Source organism: Zea mays, chromosome 4 (assembly GCF_902167145.1).
Source record: "Zea mays cultivar B73 chromosome 4, Zm-B73-REFERENCE-NAM-5.0, whole genome shotgun sequence".
NCBI classification, from domain to species: domain Eukaryota; kingdom Viridiplantae; phylum Streptophyta; class Magnoliopsida; order Poales; family Poaceae; genus Zea; species Zea mays.
In genome coordinates, this window is record NC_050099.1 from 170,454,270 (window position 1) to 170,474,607 (window position 20,338).

The 20,338-nt window shown below is 47.9% G+C and overlaps 1 protein-coding gene and 1 long non-coding RNA gene across 2 annotated transcripts; one reads left to right on the forward strand and one right to left on the reverse strand.

The window, feature by feature from the left end:
- Positions 1-17,203: 17,203 nt before the first annotated feature.
- On the reverse strand, positions 17,204-17,542 carry LOC109945584 (protein FAM32A). Its single transcript, XM_020551904.1, has one exon. It carries the CDS (start codon positions 17,540-17,542, stop codon positions 17,204-17,206), a length of 339 nt encoding a protein of 112 aa, XP_020407493.1.
- A 948-nt stretch (positions 17,543-18,490) lies between these two features.
- LOC103654046 (uncharacterized) lies at positions 18,491-19,953 on the forward strand. Its single transcript, XR_565880.4, has 2 exons — positions 18,491-18,991; positions 19,664-19,953. It is a non-coding gene; the product is annotated as an uncharacterized lncRNA (long non-coding RNA).
- Positions 19,954-20,338: the final 385 nt, after the last annotated feature.

Consider the following 20,338-nt stretch of genomic DNA (forward strand, 5'->3'; position numbering starts at 1 on the left):
GTGGCCGGCCCCGACTATCGTGCCGGCGGAAGAACCTCTTCCAGCTGCCGTGGCGGACGCCGGCGCCGCGAGCGGCTCCGAAGCCACTCGCGTCTGAAGACCGGGCACGCTGCAGCTGCCAGCGCCACGGACAACAACCGCTCCTCCCCCCCATCACTGAGTGAAGGAGCGGGCCGCCGCCCACACGGGGGCTGACCTCAACTCGGCGCACTCCCCTCCCCAGCCCTGGTGATGAAAATCCTTGAGGCTGAGGGAGGGGCAGAGGCCGCAGCCCGACTCGCTTTCCCCCGCCATCAAGCCGGAGGTCACCATCTCGGGTGACCGCCGGTGGAGGGGAGCAGCCGGGCTGCATGATGAAAATCCTTGAAGCCGAACGATGGCTGAGAGGTACCAACTCCCATGGAGTTGCGTTCCTCCAACGAGGAGGCAGAAAAGCGGCGGGTACCCCCCATCCGGGGACTTGGAAGATGGAAAGACACGACGCATAAGGGAGGAAGAAGACATGGTTACCTTCTGAAAGGAGTCTCCCTCCTTTTAAAGGCAACTCTCCCTACGTGCGCCCCCAGACGCCGCGGGCTGAGTCTTCTCCAACACGCTCCAAGGCCCTCCCCTGCGACTCGGGGGCTGGGTCCCGCATGTCATGCAAACCAGCTCAGGGCAGAAGAAGCCAAACCGCCACGCGTGGTGCGAACGACTGTCCAGCGGTTACAAGCGACCCCCCACTTTTGCCCAGACCAACGGGCGGAAGGGGCGGGCAGCCATGCAGACGGCATGCAACCGCGCCAGGTGGACGCGCTTCTCCGATTTCTGACACGCCAGCTTGGAAGCCCAGGCCCACGCGTCAAGCAACCGGCGCGCCAGTTGCTGCATGCAAGCAACCGCACCGCCACTTGCGCCACCGTCGCGCCTCTTCGGTTGCAGAGCCTATGCCGCGACTCGAGGCGACCCAGCGGCGCTAGCCTGGCGCGTTGGTCAAAGCGACCGAAAGTGGGCCAGCAGTAATGGCGGTGGCAGGCGGGCGGGCGCAGCAGTCACGTCGTCAGCCAGGCTCACGTCTCATCCTGGGGCAGCAAGAGAGCCTCCTCCCACGGCGTGAAGACGGTGCGCCCGTGACCCGTTCCTCGAACGAATCGCGCACGCGCAACGGCCGCCTCGCCAACCACTCGCCCCGTCGCGTTAACTCCGCGGCGGGACACGCGGCGCCTCTGGCGGGAGAAGCGCGCGACGCTTCACCTTCGCCGTAATAACCGCGTCAAAAAGAGGTACGCCACGTCGTTCGATTTCGTTTCCTTTTCCTTTTTCCTCTTTCTCTATCTCTTGCAACAGGGACCGGGAAAGGGGGATACCCCGAAAAGGATCCTTTTCCGCGAAGGAACCGGGCTCCGAGCCCCCCCTACTGATCAGGGGTTCGAAGACTGGCCCTCCGAAGGGTTCAACAGTCGCCTCAGATCGCGTGGGCCCGACACCCACTACTGGTCAGGGGTTCGAAGGCCAGCCCCCCGAAGGGCTCCATGGCCGCCTCAGGCTACTCGGGCTCCGCGCCCATTACTGATCAGGGGTTCGAAGGCTGGCCCCCGAAGGGTTCACAGTCGCCTCAGACACCGAGCGAGGGATGACCAGGGGTACGTTCGATACATAACCAAGGCTCGGGCTGCGCTCCCGAGGTACCCCAGGACATTTCCGAGACCAGCGGGAACGATCTTGTAACGGAATCCCATCGGAGGGAGGCATCGAGCCCTCGGACCCCGTCGCCAGGGGACCGGGTCCGGCAAATCACCCGCAGGTACTTTTGGGCGTGCCTCTGGGCCCCTAGCCGACCCCCAACGAACGGGGCACGGACGCCCACTCGGATTACCCGCTTGCAGCTCACCGGAGACACCATGTTCGGTGCCCATCGAGGGTAACATGGCGCACTCTCCCCCTCCTCCTTGCGGAAAGGCGACGTAGGGGCGTATGTAAAAAGTCGAGTCTGTCCCTGATCGTCCTCTCGCCCTGTGCAGAGGCTCGGGGGCTGCTCTCGCAAAAACCGGCTCCGGCCAAACCGTTGACAGCGTCAACATACCAGCCCGAGAGCTTGGGCCCCGACCGTGCACCCGGGCTACAGCCAGTTCGCATGAGGGAACGACCAGACCAGCCGAAGCATTACGCAAGGTATTAAGACCTCGAAGGAGTGTAACCACTCCTCCGAGGCCTCGGGGGCTACACCCGGCGGGTGCGCTCGCGCGCACCCACCGGAACAAAATGCAACCGAGAAAGGCTGGTCCCCTTGCAAAAAAGTGCGACGAAAGCCTCCAAGCGAGTGCTAACACTCCCTTCGAGGCTCGGGGGCTACTGTCGGGGACCATAATTAGGGGTACCCTCAAGACGCCTAATTCTCAGCTGGTAACCCCCATCAGCATAAAGCTACAAAGGCCTGATGGGTACGATTAAGTCAGGGATCAGTCCACACGAGTGACTCGATCACGCTTCACCCGAGCCTAGCCTCGGCCAAGGGCAGCCGACCTCGAGAGACTTCCGTCTCGCCCGAGGCCCCCCTTTTTACGGCGGACACATCACCGGCTCGCCCGAGGCCTTGGCTTCGCTCAGAAGCGACCCTGACTAAATCGCCACACCGACTGACCGAGTTGCAGGAGCATTTAACGCAAAGGGTGAGTCAGACAGACAGTCAGGCCTTGCCAAAGGCGCCACGGCGAACTCCGCTCCGCCCGACCCCAGGGCTCGGACTCGGGCTAAGACCCGGAAGACGGCGAACTCCGCTCCGCCCGACCCCAGGGCTCGGACTCGGGCTAAGACCCGGAAGACGGCGAACTCCGCTCCGCCCGACCCCAGCGCTCGGACTCGGGCTAAGACCCGGAAGACGGCGAACTCCGCTCCGCCCGACCCCAGGGCTCGGACTCGGGCTAAGACCCGGAAGACGACGAAACTCCGCCTCGCCCGACCCCAGGGCTCGGACTCCGCCCTGGCCTCGGCCAAACGACCTCCGCTCCGCCCGACCCCAGGGCTCGGACTCGGGCTAAGACCCGGAAGACGGCGAACTCCGCTCCGCCCGACCCCAGGGCTCGGACTCGGGCTAAGACCCGGAAGACGACGAAACTCCGCCTCGCCCGACCCCAGGGCTCGGACTCCGCCCTGGCCTCGGCCAAACGACCTCCGCCTCGCCCGACCCCATGGCTCGGACTCGGCCTCGGCAACAGAAGACAGACTCAACCTCGGCTTCGGAGGAGCCCCCACGTCACCCCGCCTAGGGCACAGACCCGCCACGTCAACAGGAAGCGTCATCATCGTCCTACCCCGAATCGACTCGGGTCACGGAGAACAAGACCGGCGTCCCATCCGACCAGCTCCGCCGGATGGGCAATGATGGCGCTCCACAAGCTCTGTGACGACGGCGGCCCCCAGCTCTCTTACGGAAGCAGGGCGACGTCAGCAAGGACTCGACCGCTCCAACAGCTGTCCCTCCGCCAGGCTCCGTCGCACCTCCGACAGCCACGACATCACGCCAGCAAGGTGCCAAGACCTCTCCGGCTGCCACATTGGCATGTACCTAGGGCGCTAGCTTTCTCTCCGCTAGACACGTAGCACTCTGCTACACCCCCCATTGTACACCTGGATCCTCTCCTTACGACTATAAAAGGGAGGACCAGGGCCTTCTTAGAGAAGGTTGGCCGCGCGGGACCGAGGACGGGACAGGCGCTCTCTTGGGGCCGCTCGCTTCCCTCACCCGCGTGGACGCTTGTAACCCCCCTACTGCAAGCGCACCTGACCTGGGCGCGGGACGAACACGAAGGCCGCGGGACTTCCACCTCTCTCACGCTCGACTCCGGCCACCTCGCCTCTCCCCCCTTCGCGCTCGCCCACGCGCTCGACCCATCTGGGCTGGGGCACGCAGCACACTCACTCGTCGGCTTTGGGACCCCCCTGTCTCGAAACGCCGACAGCATGAAAATGAAACAACATTGCAGCAATAGGTACCTTGAGGTGAGACAACTGTGTTTCTAAAGAATCTTTAAATTATATCAACTACAAGTCCAAATCTTGGAATTTGTAAGCTTTTCTTCAAATCTGGTCTATATACAAAATTGAGGCAAAAAATCGCATCAAAATGAGAAAGAAAACAAATGGAGATCATATATATGCATAAACTCTTGAAATCAATCAATAAATTCAAAAACAAAACCTTCTCCATGTAGATCTCAAAAAACACCCGCCGCCGCTACATTGCTGTGACTGTTCTGGGAGATAGGGTTCTGGAACCCGAGGACGGCAAACTTTTGCATCCAGAATTGGTAGGCGAAGTTTCGACAAAAATTCAAGAATATGCAGAAAAGAGAAAGAAGGGCGAATTTAAGCCTCGGAGGGAGAATGACATACTAACTGCAGCACTAGGCAATCCTGAACACACTGGACGGGCTCGGGGAATCTCTTCTAAGATTTCCTAGAGAGAGGTGTTTCTAGAGTATGCGGCGTCATATAGGAAACACGAGAAGTCGAAAAGGACCCTTGAAGAGACTATTGATGAAAGAGTACAAAAGGCTATTAATGACGTGATGAAGAAAATGAAGAAAACAGAATGCATATCATGTGAACTCAAGGCAGGCCACATGAGTCCACCTGTAGTCCCTAGCAGCGTAGGATCTATGCAAGACTTCGTATCGAGCACCAAGTACCCTGTAGACGATATTGTTGAGGACAATCCTTGCTTTCTTCATATTCCAATCAATCGATCTGGGACAAAAACAAAACAAGCTGCTACTGGTTTGGTAAAACCAGGACTTGTTAACTACAAGGATAATCCTGTCCCACCACACTATACTGTGGTCCAAGTTCTAGAGATCACAGACAGTGGTTGTGAAGATTGGGAGATAGACTTTCCAGTTGAGGGGATCATAACTTTGCAGGAGGCAATGAACGAGTTGGTCCTTTGGCATCGACGCGACATCAAGTTGGGTGTTGAGCCGATCTTAAGCCGTCTATCGCGTCATAAGTCACCAACGCTGAATTCAACACCAATGCAACAGAAAGATAGTTCGATCATTCCATACCCCATGGTGCAGGAAAATATAGCACCAACCTCCACAAAAACCGTTGAAACAATCATATCACATCTTGCGAAGGAACTCGACGAGGGGACATAGACAAAATTGTTCCTCAGAATGTCGACGCAAACATCAAAAAGGAAGCAAAGGTTGACACCAATGTTGAAGGGCCAACTACTTCAAAGAAAATTCATCAGCAAATCGCCACTGACAATGTCAAGAAACCGGCAGAAGCAGTGACACGCTACCTGCAAAAATTGAAGAGAGTTATTGAAAGTCGCCTAGAGGGGGGGTGAATAGGGTGAAATTGAAATTTACAAAGTTAATCACAACTACAAGCCGAGTTAGCGTTAGAAATATAATCAAGTCCGCGAGAGAGGGTGCAAAACAAATCGCAAACGAATAAGGAGTGTGACACATGGATTTGTTTTACCGATGTTCGGTTCTTGCAAACCTACTCCCCATTGAGGTGGTCACAAAGACCGGGTCTCTTTCAACCCTTTCCCTCTCTCAAACGGTCCCTCGGACCGAGTGAGCTTTCTCTTCTCAAATCAACCGGGAACAAAATTTCCCCGCAAGGACCACCACACAATTGGTGTCTCTTGCCTCGGTTACAAGTGAGTATTGATCTCAAGAAAGAATGAGAAAGAAGAAAGTGATCCAAGCGCAAGAGCTCAAAAGAACACGACAAATCACTCTCACTAGTCACTAAAGCTTTTGTGGAATTGGGAGAGGATTTGATCACTTGGGTGTGTCTTGAATTGAATGTCTAGCTCTTGTAAGTGGTTGGAAGTGTGAAAACTTGGATGCAATGAATGGTGGGTGGCTGGGGGTATTTATAGCCCCAACCACCAAACTAGCCGTTTGGTGGGGCTGTCTATCGCATGGTGCACCGGACAGTCCGGTGCACACCGGACAGTGTCCGGTGCGCCAGCCACGTCACCAGGCCGTTGGGTTCTGACCGTTGGAGCTCTGACTTCTGGGCCCGCCTTGATGTCCGGTGGCGCACCGGACATGCACTGTAGAGTGTCCGGTGCGCCACTTCACGCGTGCCTGACTTCTGCGCGCACTGGCGCGCATTTAATGCTTTAGGTGACCGTTGGCGCGAAGTAGTCGTTGCTCCGCTGGCTCACCGGACAGTCTGGTGCACACCGGACATGTCCAGTGAATTATAGCGGAGCGAATTCCCGAAGCTGGCGAGTTCCTGAGGCGCTCTTCCTTGGAGCACCGGACACTGTCCGGTGTACACCGGACAGTCCGGTGAATTATAGCGGAGTGCCACTGGATTTTCCTCGAAGGTGAAGAGTTTGGCTTGAAGTCCCCTGGTGCACCGAACACTGTCCGGTGGCACACCGGACAGTCCGGTGCGCCAGACCAGGGCACACTTCGGTTATCCCTTTGCTCTTTTGTTGAACACAAATCTTGGTCTTTTTATTGGCTAAGTGTGAACCTTTAGCACCTGTATAACTTATACACTAGAGCAAACTAGTTAGTCCAATTATTTGTGTTGGGCAATTCAACCACCAAAATCAATTAGGAAATAGGTGTAAGCCTAATTCCCTTTCAATCTCCCCCTTTTTGGTGATTGATGCCAACACAAACCAAAGCAAATATAGAAGTGCATAATTGAACTAGTTTGCATAATGTAAGTGTAAAGGTTGCTTGGAATTGAGCCAATATAAATAATTATAAGATGTGCATGGATTGTTTCTTCATTTCTAACATTTTGGACCACTCTTGCACCACATGTTTTGTTTTTGCAAATTTTTTGTGAATCTTTTTCAAAGTTCTTTTGCAAATAGTCAAAGGCAAATGAATAAGATTTTGCAAAGCATTTTCAAGATTTGAAATTTTCTCCCCCTGTTTCAAATGCTTTTCCTTTGACTAAACAAAACTCCCCCTAAATGAAATCCTCCTCTTAGTGTTCAAGAGGGTTTTAGTTTATCAATTTTGAAAATTATTTTAAAATTAGGTGGTGGTGCGGTCCTTTTTGCTTTGGGCTAATACTCTCCCCCTTTGGCATGAATCGCCAAAAACGGAGTCATTAGGGCCCTTGAAGTACTCTTTTTCCCTTTGGTCATAAATAAATGAGTGAAGATCATACCAAAGACGGAGTCCTTTTCTCCCCCAAAGATGGAGAGTTGCTCGGAGTGACGGCGAAGGGTGAGTTACGGAGTGGAAGCCTTTGTCTTCGCCGAAGACTCCAGTTCCCTTTCAATACACCTATGACTTGGTTTGAAATAGACTTGAAAACACTTTAGTCATAGCATATATAAAAGAGACATGATCAAGGTATATGAATGAGCGATGTGTGCAAATCAACAAAAGAAGTTCCTAGAATCAAGAATATTTAGCTCATACCTAAGTTTGTTAAAAGTTTGTTCATCAAGTGGCTTGGTAAAGATATCGGCTAATTGATCCTTAGTATTGATGTATGAAATCTCGATATCTCCCTTTTGTTGGTGATCCCTTAAAAAGTGATACCGAATGGCTATGTGTTTAGTGCGGCTATGCTCAACGGGATTATCCGCCATGCGGATTGCACTCTCATTATCACATAGAAGAGGGACTTTGGTTAGTTCGTAACCATAGTCCCTAAGGGTTTGCCTCATCCAAAGTAGTTGCGCGCAACAATGGCCTGCGGCAATATACTCGGCCTCGGTGGTAGAAACAGCGACCGAATTTTTGCTTCTTTGAAGCCCAAGACACCAAGGATCTTCCCAAGAACTGGCAAGTCCCCGATGTGCTCTTTCTGTTAATTTTACACTCTGCCCAATCGGCATCCGAATAACCAATCAAATCAAATGTGGATCCCCTAGGATACCAAAGCCCAAACTTAGGAGTATAAACTAGATATCTCAAGATTCGTTTTACGGCCGTAAGGTGAGCTTCCTTAGGGTCGGCTTGGAATCTTGCACACATGCACACGGAAAGCATAATATCTGGTCGAGATGCACATAAATAGAGTAAAGATCCTATCATCGACCGGTATACCTTTTGATCGACGGATTTACCTCCTTCGTCGAGGTCGAGATGCCCATTGGTTCCCATGGGTGTCTTGATGGGTTTGGCATCCTTCATCCCAAACTTGCTTAGAATATCTTGAGTATACTTCGTTTGGCTTAGGAAGGTGCCCTCTTGGAGTTGCTTCACTTGAAATCCTAAGAAATACTTCAACTCCCCCATCATAGACATCTCGAATTTTTGTGTCATGATCCTACTAAATTCTTCACATGTAGACTCGTTAGTAGACCCAAATATAATATCATCAACGTAAATTTGGCATACAAACAAGTCATTTTCAAGAGTTTTAGTGAAGAGTGTAGGATCGGCCTTTCCGACTTTGAATCCATTAGTGATAAGGAAATCTCTAAGGCATTCATACCATGCTCTTGGGGCTTGCTTGAGCCCATAAAGCGCCTTAGAGAGTTTATAAACATGGTTAGGGTACTCACTATCTTCAAAGCCGGGAGGTTGCTCAACATAGACCTCTTCCTTGATTGGTCCATTGAGGAAGGCGCTTTTCACGTCCATTTGATAGAGCTTGAAGCCATGATAAGTAGCATAGGCCAATAATATACGAATTGACTCAAGCCTAGCTACGGGTGCATAGGTTTCACCGAAATCCAAACCTTCGACTTGGGAGTATCCTTTGGCCACAAGTCGTGCTTTGTTCCTTGTCACCACACCATGCTTATCTTGCTTGTTGCGGAAAACCCATTTGGTTCCTACAACATTTTGATTAGGACGTGGAACTAAATTCCATACCTCATTCCTAGTGAAGTTGTTGAGCTCCTCTTGCATCGCCACCACCCAATCCGAATCTTGAAGTGCTTCCTCTACCCTATGTGGCTCAATAGAGGAAACAAAAGAGTAATGCTCACAGAAATGTGCAACACGAGATCTAGTGGTTACCCCCTTATGAATGTCGCCGAGGATGGTGTCGACGGGGTGATCTCGTTGGATTGCTTGGTGGACTCTTGGGTGTGGCGGCCTTTGTTCTTCATCCTCCTTGTCTTGATCATTTGCATCTCCCCCTTGATCATTGCCGTCATCTTGAGGTGGCTCATTTGATTGATCTTCTCCTTCATCAACTTGAGCCTCATCCTCATTTTGAGTTGGCGGGGATGCTTCCGTGGAGGAGGATGGTTGATCTTGTGCATTTGGAGGTTCTTCGGATTCCTTAGGACACACATCCCCAATGGACATGTTCCTTAGCGTGATGCACGGAGCCTCTTCAATACCTATCTCATCAAGATCAACTTGCTCTACTTGAGAGCCGTTAGTCTCATCAAACACAACGTCACAAGAAACTTCAACTTGTCCGGAGGACTTGTTAAAGACTCTATATGCCCTTGTGTTTGAATCATATCCTAGTAAAAAGCCTTCTACTGTCTTAGGAGCAAATTTAGATTTTCTACCTCTTTTAACAAGAATAAATCATTTGCTACCAAAGACTCTAAAATATGAAATATTGGGCTTTTTACCGGTTAGGAGTTCATAAGATGTCTTCTTGAGGATTCGGTGTAGATATAACCGGTTGATGGCGTAGCAGGCGGTGTTGACCGCCTCGGCCCAAAACCGATCCGAAGTCTTATACTCATCAAGCATGGTTCTTGCCATGTCCAATAGAGTTCGATTCTTCCTCTCCACTACACCATTTTGTTGTGGGGTGTAGGGAGAAGAGAACTCATGCTTGATGCCCTCCTCCTCAAGGAAGCCTTCAATTTGAGAGTTCTTGAACTCCGTCCCGTTGTCGCTTCTAATTTTCTTGATCCTTAAGGCGAACTCATTTTGAGCCCGTCTCAAGAATCCCTTTAAGGTCTCTTGGGAATGAGATTTTTCCTGCAAAAAGAACACCCAAGTGAAGCGAGAATAATCATCCACAATAACTAGACAGTACTTACTCCTACCGATGCTTATGTAAGCTATCGGGCCGAATAGGTCCATGTGTAGGAGTTCCAGTGGCCTGTCAGTCGTCATGATGTTCTTATGTGGATGGTGGGAACCAACTTGCTTCCCTACTTGGCATGCGCTGCAAACCCTGTCTTTCTCAAAATGAACATTTATTAATCCTAAAATGTGTTCTCCCTTTAGAAGCTTATGAAGATTCTTCATCCCAACATGTGCTAGTCGGCGATGCCAGAGCCAACCCATGTTAGTCTTAGCAATTAAGCAAGTGTCGAGTCCAGCTCTATCAAAATCTACCAAGTATAGCTGACCCTCTAACACTCCCTTAAATGCTATTGAATCATCACTTCTTCTAAAGACAGTGACACCTACATCAGTAAAAAGACAGTTGTAGCCCATTTGACATAATTGAGAAACGGAAAGCAAATTGTAATCTAAAGAATCTACAAGAAAAACATTGGAAATGGAATGGTCAGGTGATATAGCAATTTTACCCAATCCTTTGACCAAACCTTGATTTCCATCCCCGAATGTAATCGCTCTTTGGGGATCTTGGTTTTTCTCGTAGGAGGAGAACATCTTCTTCTCCCCTGTCATGTGGTTTGTGCACCCGCTGTCGATTATCCAACTTGAGCCCCCGGATGCATAGACCTACAAAACATGTTTAGTTCTTGACTTTAGGTACCCAAATGGTTTTGGGTCATTTGGCATTAGATACAAGAACTTTTGGTACCCAAACACAAGTCTTTGATCCCTTGTGTTTGCCCCCAACATACTTGGCAACTACCTTGCCGGATTTGTTAGTTAAAACATAAGATGCATCAAAAGTCTTAAATGAAATGCTATGTTCATTTGATGCACTAGGAGTTTTCTTCTTAGGCAACTTAGCACGGGTTGGTTGCCTAGAACTAGATGTCTCACCCTTATACATAAATGCATGGTTAGGGCCAGAGTGAGACTTCCTAGAATGAATTCTCCTAATTTTGCTCTCAGGATAGCCGGCAGGGTATAAAATGTAACCCTCGTTATCCTGAGGCATGGGAGCCTTGCCCTTAACAAAGTTGGATAATTTCTTAGGAGGGGCATTAAGTTTGACATTGTCCCCCTTTTGGAAGTCAATGCCATCCTTGATGCCAGGGCGTCTCCCACTATAAAGCATGCTACGAGCAAATTTAAATTTTTCATTCTCTAAGTTATGCTCGGCAATTTTAGCATCTAATTTTGCTATATGATCATTTTGTTATTTAATTAAAGCCATGTGATCATGAATAGCATCAATGTTAACATCTCTACATCTAGTACAAATAGAAGTGTACTCAACGGTAGATGTAGAGGGTTTGCAAGATTTCAATTCTTCAACCTTAGCATGTAATATCTCATTTTTAGTTCTAAGGTCGGAAATTGTAGCGTTGCAAACATCTAATTCTTTAGCCTTAGCAAGCAATTTTTCATTTTCAATCTTAAGGCTAGCAAGAGACATGTTTAATTCTTCAATCTTAGCAAGCAAATCATCATTATCATTTCTAAGATTGGGAATTGAAATATTACAAGTAATAGAATCAACCTTAGCTAACAAATTAGAATTCTCATTTCTAAGGTTGTCTATAGTCTCATGGCAAGTGCTTAGCTCACTAGATAATTTTTCACATTTTTCAACTTCTAGAGCATAAGCATTTTTAACTTTAACATGCTTTTTGTTTTCCTTGATTAGGAAGTCCTCTTGGGAGTCCAAGAGGTCATCCTTCTCATGGATGACACTAATTAATTCATTTAATTTCTCTTTTTGTTGCATGTTTAAGTTGGCAAAAAGGGTACGCAAATTATCTTCCTCATCACTAGCATTATCATCACTAGAGGACTCATATCTAGTGGAGGATTTGGATATAACCTTCTTCTTTTTGCCGTCCTTTGCCATGAGGCACTTGTGGCCGACGTTGGGGAAGAGAAGTCCCTTGGTGACGGCGATGTTGGCGGCGTCCTCGTCGTCGGAGGAGTCGCTAGAGCTTTCGTCGGAGTCCCACTCGCAACAAACATGGGCATCGCCGCCCTTCTTTTTGTAGTATCTCTTCTTCTCCTTTCTTCTCCCCTTCTTGTCGTCGCCCCTGTCACTGTCACTAGATATAGGACATTTTGCAATAAAATGACCGGGCTTACCACATTTGTAGCACACTTTCTTGGAGCGGGGTTTGTAGTCTTTCCCCCTCCTTTGCTTGAGGATTTGGCAGAAGCTTTTGATGACAAGCGCCATTTCCTCGTTGTCGAGCTTGGAGGCGTCCATGGGTGTTCTACTCGGTGTAGACTCCTCCTTCTTCTCTTCTGTCGCTTTGAATGTGACCGGTTGAGCTTCGGACGTAGAGGGACCGTCAAGCTCGTTGATCTTCCGTGAGCCCTTGATCATGAATTCAAAGCTCACAAAATTCCCGATTACTTCCTCGGGGGGTCATTAGTGTATATCTTGGGTTGCCACGAATTAATTGTACTTGAGTAGGGTTAAGGAAAATAAGTGATCTTAGAATAACCTTAACCACCTCGTGGTCATCCCATTTCTTGCTCCCGAGGTTGCGCACTTGGTTCACCAAGGTTTTGAGCCGGTTGTACATATCTTGTGGCTCCTCCCCTTGGCGAAGACGGAAGCGACCGAGCTCCCCCTCGATCGTTTCCCGCTTGGTGGTCTTGGTGAGTTCATCACCCTCGTGCGCGGTCTTGAGCACGTTCCAAACTTCCTTGGCGCTTTTTAATCCTTGCACCTTGTTGTACTCCTCCCTACTTAGAGAGACGAGGAGTATGGTTGTGGCTTGGGAGTTGAAGTGCTCGATTTGGGCCACCTCGTCCTCATCATAATCCTCATCCCCTACGGATGGTACCTGTGCTCCAAACTCAACAACATTCCATATACTTTTGTGGAGTGAGGTTAGATGAAATTTCATTAAATCACTCCACCTAGCATAATCTTCACCGTCAAAGGTTGGCGGTTTGCCTAATGGAACAGAAAATAATGGAGTATGTCTAGAAGTGCGAGGGTAATGTAAGGGGATCTTACTAAACTTCTTGCGCTCATGGCACTTAGAAGTTATGGAGGGCGCGTCGGAGCCGGAGGTGGAAGGTGATGAAGTGTCGGTCTCATAGTAGACCACCTTCCTCATTTTCTTTTTCTTGTCGCCACTCCGATGCGACTTGTGGGAGGAGGCTTTCTTCTCCTTCCCTTTCTTTTTGTTGCGGGATTCTTCCGATGAAGCCTTCCCGTGGCTTGTAGCGGGCTTGTCGCCGGTCTCCATCTCCTTCTTGGCATGTTCTCCCGACATCACTTCGACCGGTTAGGCTCTAATAAAGTACCGGGCTCTGATACCAATTGAAAGTCGCCTAGAGGGGGGGTGAATAGGGCAAAACTGAAATTTACAAAGTTAATCACAACTACAAGCCGGGTTAGCGTTAGAAATATAATCAAGTCCACGAGAGAGGGTGCAAAACAAATCGCAAGCGAATAAGGAGTGTGACACGTGGATTTGTTTTACCGAGGTTCGGTTCTCGCAAACCTACTCCCCGTTGAGGTGGTCACAAAGACCGGGTCTCTTTCAACCCTTTCCCTCTCTCAAACGGTCCCTCGGACTGAGTGAGCTTTCTCTTCTCAAATCAACCGGGAACAAAATTTCCCCGCAAGGACCACCACACAATTGGTGTCTCTTGCCTCGGTTACAAGTGAGTATTGATCTCAAGAAAGAATGAGAAAGAAGAAAGCGATCCAAGCGCAAGAGCTCAAAAGAACACGACAAATCACTCTCACTAGTCACTAAAGCTTTTGTGGAATTGGGAGAGGATTTGATCACTTGGGTGTGTCTTGAATTGAATGTCTAGCTCTTGTAAGTGGTTGGAAGTGTGAAAACTTGGATGCAATGAATGGTGGGTGGTTGGGGGTATTTATAGCCCCAACCACCAAACTAGCCGTTTGGTGGGGTTGTCTGTCGCATGGTGCACCGGATAGTCCGGTGCACACCGGACAGTGTCTGGTGCGCCAGCCACGTCACCAAGCCGTTGAGTTCCGACCGTTGGAGCTCTGACTTCTGGGCTCGCCTTGATGTCCGGTGGCGCACCGGACATGCACTGTAGAGTGTCCGGTGCGCCACTTCGCGCATGCCTAACTTCTGCGCGCACTGGCGCGCATTTAATGCTTCAGGTGACCGTTGGCGCGAAGTAGTCGTTGCTCCGCTGGCTCACCGGACAGTCCGGTGCACACCGGACATGTCCGGTGAATTATAGCGGAGCGAATTCCCGAAGCTGGCGAGTTCCTGAGGCGCTCTTCCTTGGAGCACCGGACACTGTCCGGTGTACACCGGACAGTCTGGTGAATTATAGCGGAGTGCCACTGGGTTTTCCTCGAAGATGAAGAGTTTGGCTTGAAGTCCCCTGGTGCACCGGACACTGTCCGGTGGCACACCGGACAGTCCGGTGCGCCAGACCAGGGCACACTTCGGTTATCCCTTTGCTCTTTTGTTGAACACAAATCTTGGTCTTTTTATTGGCTAAGTGTGAACCTTTAGCACCTGTATAACTTATACACTAGAGCAAACTAGTTAGTCCAATTATTTGTGTTGGGCAATTCAACCACCAAAATCAATTAGGAAATAGGTGTAAGCCTAATTCCCTTTCAGTTATGGCAGATCAATCAAAAGCGGCATCAGCATCTCGTGGAGTACGCACACGGTCCCAAATAGACAATTTCTAAGTATGGGAAGAAGATGGAATGATTCATACTCGAGAATCATTACGTCTTAAAATCAATATCCTGATATACAAGAAGGAAGATGTTCCTCCTAAATTTGTGAATGGGAGGTCGTTCTTGACGATGGTGCAACTTTCTAAGTTGTTGACTCTGGAGATTAGAATGCATGAGTGGTACATGGTGGCTAGCAACAAATACAAACTCGAGGGCTTCACATTTGTTGTGCCAGAAGATGCATTTTGGATCAAAGATAATATAGATCCTGTGCGACATTTATTCTTTGATGATCTGTGGTCGTTGTACCACCGACAAAGGATGGAAACCAACTACTTAACCCTCTTTTGCTTGTAAGTACCTCTAAACTTTCATATTTGTTAGTTTTGTACACGCACACATAAACGAGAGTCTAACGATTAACACTTTTTACACGTAGGATGCAATACATGGATGATAAGAAGAAACAACTTAAGACAGGGTTTCTTGACCTGTTGATGATATCCCAAGCTCGCTACAAAGAAGTTGTTCGGAGACATGGAGAAGAATACAAAGACTTGGATGATGATGAATTTGAGAAACTCGTCAAACAGAATCAGAGAAAGAAAATGAAGGTAATGACGACATATATTGGACGAGCCATGTATAATCATGTACAATATGGCAAGGACTTAATAATAGCTCCGCACCACTTTAAGTAAGTTCTCGACATGGTTTTGAACTACAAATTATGGCAATCGTGATCTTAACATGTGTTTTCGTCTATGTCTATATAGTAACCACTACATTTGTATCATGATCTTTCCAAAGCATGGTAAAGTCGTGGTCTTCGACTCACTGAGAATGGAAAAGGATGTGTATAATGACTTCTTGAAGATTTCAGAGAAGTATGATTATTATTGCATACTTGTACTTATTACAACTTAACAAATGTATTCTTAATCTCACAATGTTATTCTTATATGTAGTGCATACCGTTTTTATTGGAAAGATCTTGGCAGCGAACATCCAGAGGACAAGCCTAATTTGTCAATATCATTATTTTCATATGCTGACAAACAACCTCCGGGTACTGTCCTGTGTGATTATTATGTATGTGAATGGTGTCGTGTCACCTTTCATTACATGGTCAATCGTGAGGATGTAAGTTCGCTATCATTGTCTATGTTACAATTTTTATGTTATATTGTTGCTCATCACATTACTCTTAGCACTGCTTGCTTTTTGCTTTCATTGCAGGTTCCTAAATACAAGATCAATGTTGAATGGTTAGAAAGAGATATGGTTTCCGTCGGCGTGGCTAAGGTTGTAAAAGACTTGCTTTACTTTATGCGCCGTGAAGTTCTTCATCAACAAGGTCTATTCTACAATACAAATGGAAATTTGCAACACTTCCCAGAACTAAGTTTGTACACGATATCACACAGTGTTTAGATCTTTAGTTTGGAACTTGAGATGTTCAGTTGTATATGGAACTTGAGATGTTGAGTTGTTGAGTTGTATATGGAACTTGATATGTGTATGAATCTGTGTATGGAACTTGATATGTGTATGAATCTATGTATGGAACTTGTTATGCAACATATATGTGTATGAATATGTGTATGAATATGTGTATGAATCTGTTATTAATTCTGTATATGAATCTAGAATCTGCATATGAATCTGGAATCTGTATATTGACATACAGTCGGACCTATATTTAAAACCGCCTGTGGTATGTGTCTAACACAAGCGGCTAGGATTAGAAACCGCCTGTGATGTGTGGCTAACACAAGCGGCTAGGATTAGAAACCGCCTGTGATGTATGTCTATCACAGGCGGTTCCTTTAGATAGAACCGCCTGTGATGTGTGTTTATCACAAGCGGTTTTTGATTGACCGCCTGTGATGTTGTTTTACATCACAGGCGGTGCACCACAAGCGGTTCCTGGAACCGCCTGTGTAGAGGCTAACTGGACCGCATGTATAGAGGTTTACTGTAGTAGTGAGAGAACATCGACGCCACAGTTTTTGAAATAGACATTTCTTTTAGAATACATCTTCAAATACATATCTTTTCAGGAGTGATCTCATCAAGATTGGATAGGGAAATAAAAATGGGTTGAGACAAAAGGAGGGGGCATGGGATGGGTGTAGTCTTTATTTATCTATCCCTATCTTCAATTCAATTATCCAAACATGGAATCAAATTATCCCACCCTTATTTCCCACTTCCCAAATTGAAGGCCATGTTGACCTAGAAAAATTTGGGCATAATCTGTTGTTAAGCTCTGCCAATGTATTGAAAAAAATGAGTTCCCTAAAAATATCAAAAGAGGATCGCATTTTGAATAAAATGAATGCAACTAAAACGGGCAACAAAAAAAAGGCTTAAACACGGGATCAAAATACTTGGAACAAGCTTTTGAAAATAAATATTGTCTGCTGGTGGCAACAAGTCGTTTTAAAACAATTGTAAAACGATATATAAAATGCTAACAGAAAACTAGATAGACCCACACAACATACAATTGTTTGTGCGTAACACAGCTAGGTTGGCCATGTTAGCCAGGACCAACTTTGGGGATGTCGTAGTGCTCGCTGAGCTTAGCCAGGTACTGGTTGAAGTCCTGCATGTGGTCCTTGTGTGACTTATTGGCGACTTTGGCCATCTTCTGCATGTCGATCTCCTGCTTCTGTTCCATGTAGCGGCGCTCTGCTGGTGTGAGATGGTCATAGTCAGGATGTGGTTTCCCTTCATCTCCATTCTTATCAGATTCAGTCTGAGATGACTCCTCACGTTGGTACTTCTTCTTCTTTTTCTTTACTCCACCATCTTTCACGTCTAGCGCTTTACCCTTCAGCTTTAGCCGTCCCCCAACGACGTTTTGGTATCCCAACATCTTGCTGTAACAAAGAAATCGAGTAAAGTTGTAGAGAGACTGCCGTTGAGCACGGGAGACGGAAGACATTGGGTCTGTTTGGTTCAGCTTTTTTCTGACCAGCTTTTCTGAGAATCTGGCTGTGGGGAGAATCTGGCTGTGTAGAGAATCTGAGTATTATTAGGATTACGTACGGAGGAAGATAAAGATGTCCATAGGACTCAGGATCTAGAAAGTGACGGATACCTACTATTGCAACGACTCAATCGATTATGTGTTTATTTTGATTTTGAATGGTTTTTATCCAAACGAATTTTATAGAAGCTGACTGAAAAGCTGAGCGTTTGGTAGTCCGTAGCAGCTTTTGGTGGCCAAAAGTTCCAAAAAGCTGAAATAAACAGGGGCATTGTATCGTAGAGAGACTGCGAACCGAAGTGATTGCACGATAAATATATATTACCTAGTCACACGGGATTGAAGCGTCCAGAGTAGGGATGGCAACGAGGAATTCCCCGTCGGGTTTTGGCTCCCCATCCCCGTCCCCGCGACGAAAAAACTTCCCCACGGGGATCCCCACGAACGCTTGCGGGGGACATTTCTTCCCCATCCCCGTTACCCGCGGGGATAAATCCCAATCGGGGATCCCCGTCCCCGCTTAAATTATAATTAGATCGTACTTCATTTGTTATTAATGTAAAACATTTTCGCTTATACACATTGTTAGATGCAAAAATCATTATGTGTACATTAAAATGAACGCATTTATATAACTAGTGATCTCTTGGCAAGATAATTATTTATTTTTATCATTAACTATTATATGAAAACGTCGTCACATGTAAGTTTAACGGGTCCCCGCGGGGAACGGGGATGGGGAATGCTTCCCCATCCCCATCCCCGTTTACCCGTCGGGGGAGAAATTTTCCCCGTTTACATCCCCGTGGGGGAAGAAATTTCCCCATCCCGTCCCCTAAGGGCACCTTTGGTAGCCGAGGATCCCAGGAGAATACCGACCCATTCCCTGCCTTCCAAACCCACGCGCTAAATTATCACAGAGCGAGAAAAAAATTATGTTTGGTGACCCAACTCCCCGGCCCAATCCGTGGGAGAGAACAGGGCTTTCGCCCCCGGCCTCACAAGGTCGGGAAGGGTTTCCTCGAGCTCACCCTCTCCACTCGTGCACCCGCCGCCACTTCCTTTCTCTCGCGCACCCGACGTCGCATCCTCTCTCGTGCAGTTGGGGCCAGCTGTTGGGCCGAGGTCGACGACGGGGTCGACCTCTCCGTGGAGACAGCCAAGGCGGCCGTGAGCCACGCCGCCACGAGCCACCACGAGCACGACGGCGAGCTCAGCGATCTGGAGTCGGATCTGGTGGGGCGGCAGAAGACTGGCTGCTCGTCGTCGCCGGCGGCAACAACGCCGGCTGCAGAGCTGATCGTGCCGCCAGCACAGCAGATCTAGCAATTCCAGGTGAAGAGAAGAGAGCCGATTTGTGCTTGCTAATCACTGGCGGAGACCTACAGTGCTACTTGCATGTGTGCGTTGCGTGCAGATCCAGCAATTCCAGGATTTTTGCCACACCATGTGTGCGTTGCGTGCTTCGAATGGATTGAAATCCAAATCCATTTCGTCTTGCCACTGCACTACACCTGCACGCCTACACCTGCACGCCCGGCCGAGCTCTTGACCGGTGGGGAACTTTAGTTTTGTTATGGTGCACAACCAATAGTTCTCTGTGTTGGTCTGCTTGTGGGTCTTTTCATTATTCATCAAGTTGCTACTTCTAGTTTTTGTTTGAACTCTTTAGGTTGTGTAACTCTTTAGTTTTGTTTGAACTCTTTAGTAAAATCTGCTATTTAGTTACCTCTGGTGTTATTTACTTACCTCTATTGTTTACTTGCTTAAATCTGCTATTTAGTTACTTCTGGTGTTATATACAAGCATGCTCAGAACTTCAAACAGGATTATTTATTATTCTTTCATGCCTAATTCCTGTATTTTAGTCACTATTTAGTATTTACATGTCCAATTCTTTCATGTCCTGAAACAGTTTTGATGTTCTTGTTTCTTAGCATTAAGTTCTTAGAAGATGAGGAATTGAATATATAGACATTTGTCTGAGTTTTTTTTTCTCATCAACAGGTGGTACAAAAGGGTTTTTCATCAACAAGTGGTCACCAAAAGAAGAACTGAAACATCAAGATGGTGTTTGCTTCTACGTTTTACCATTGAGGATATGATGGTAAACTGAAGTCATGTATTATGCTATGCATTCAGAAGATGATGCTAAACTGAATAAGCACATTAATCTGATTTTTCTATGCATTGAGACTATGTTTGTATTATTGTTATGCAATGCAATCTATGCACTAAAACGTTCAACTCTGTTTGATCTGGATGACATATTCAGAATTATAATACGTTGCTGCCAATTTGCAAAATTCTATTCAATTTGCTAGTGATGCATGGTGGGTAAATATTCAGGAGATGATCATGCTAGCTATTGGCTACTCCTTGGCTGCTGGCTTCTTGTAGCAAGGGAGGGCTATCCTTGGCTGCGGCTACCAAAGAGCAACAGGGGAGGCTAGCCCCATCGGGTGGTGCTCACCCAGGGATTCTAGGAAGCAGGGATTACACTCCCTGGGTGCTGACTCCCCTGGGCTCCCTTCCCCCAGCTGCCAAAGGAAGCCTAATAGAGGAATTCCCCACGGGGAATCGGGGATCGGGTCCCCATTGCCATCTCTAGTCCAGAGTCCGTGTCCGAGCTCCTGTTCCACGCGGTGTCCGTGTTCGTGTTCGAGTCCGAGCTCCTGTTCC

What these genes read in the sequence shown, in the direction of transcription:
- LOC109945584 (XM_020551904.1), bottom strand. Translation starts at nt 17,542, where the DNA reads ATGTTGGGATACCAAAACGTCGTTGGGGGACGGCTAAAGCTGAAGGGT.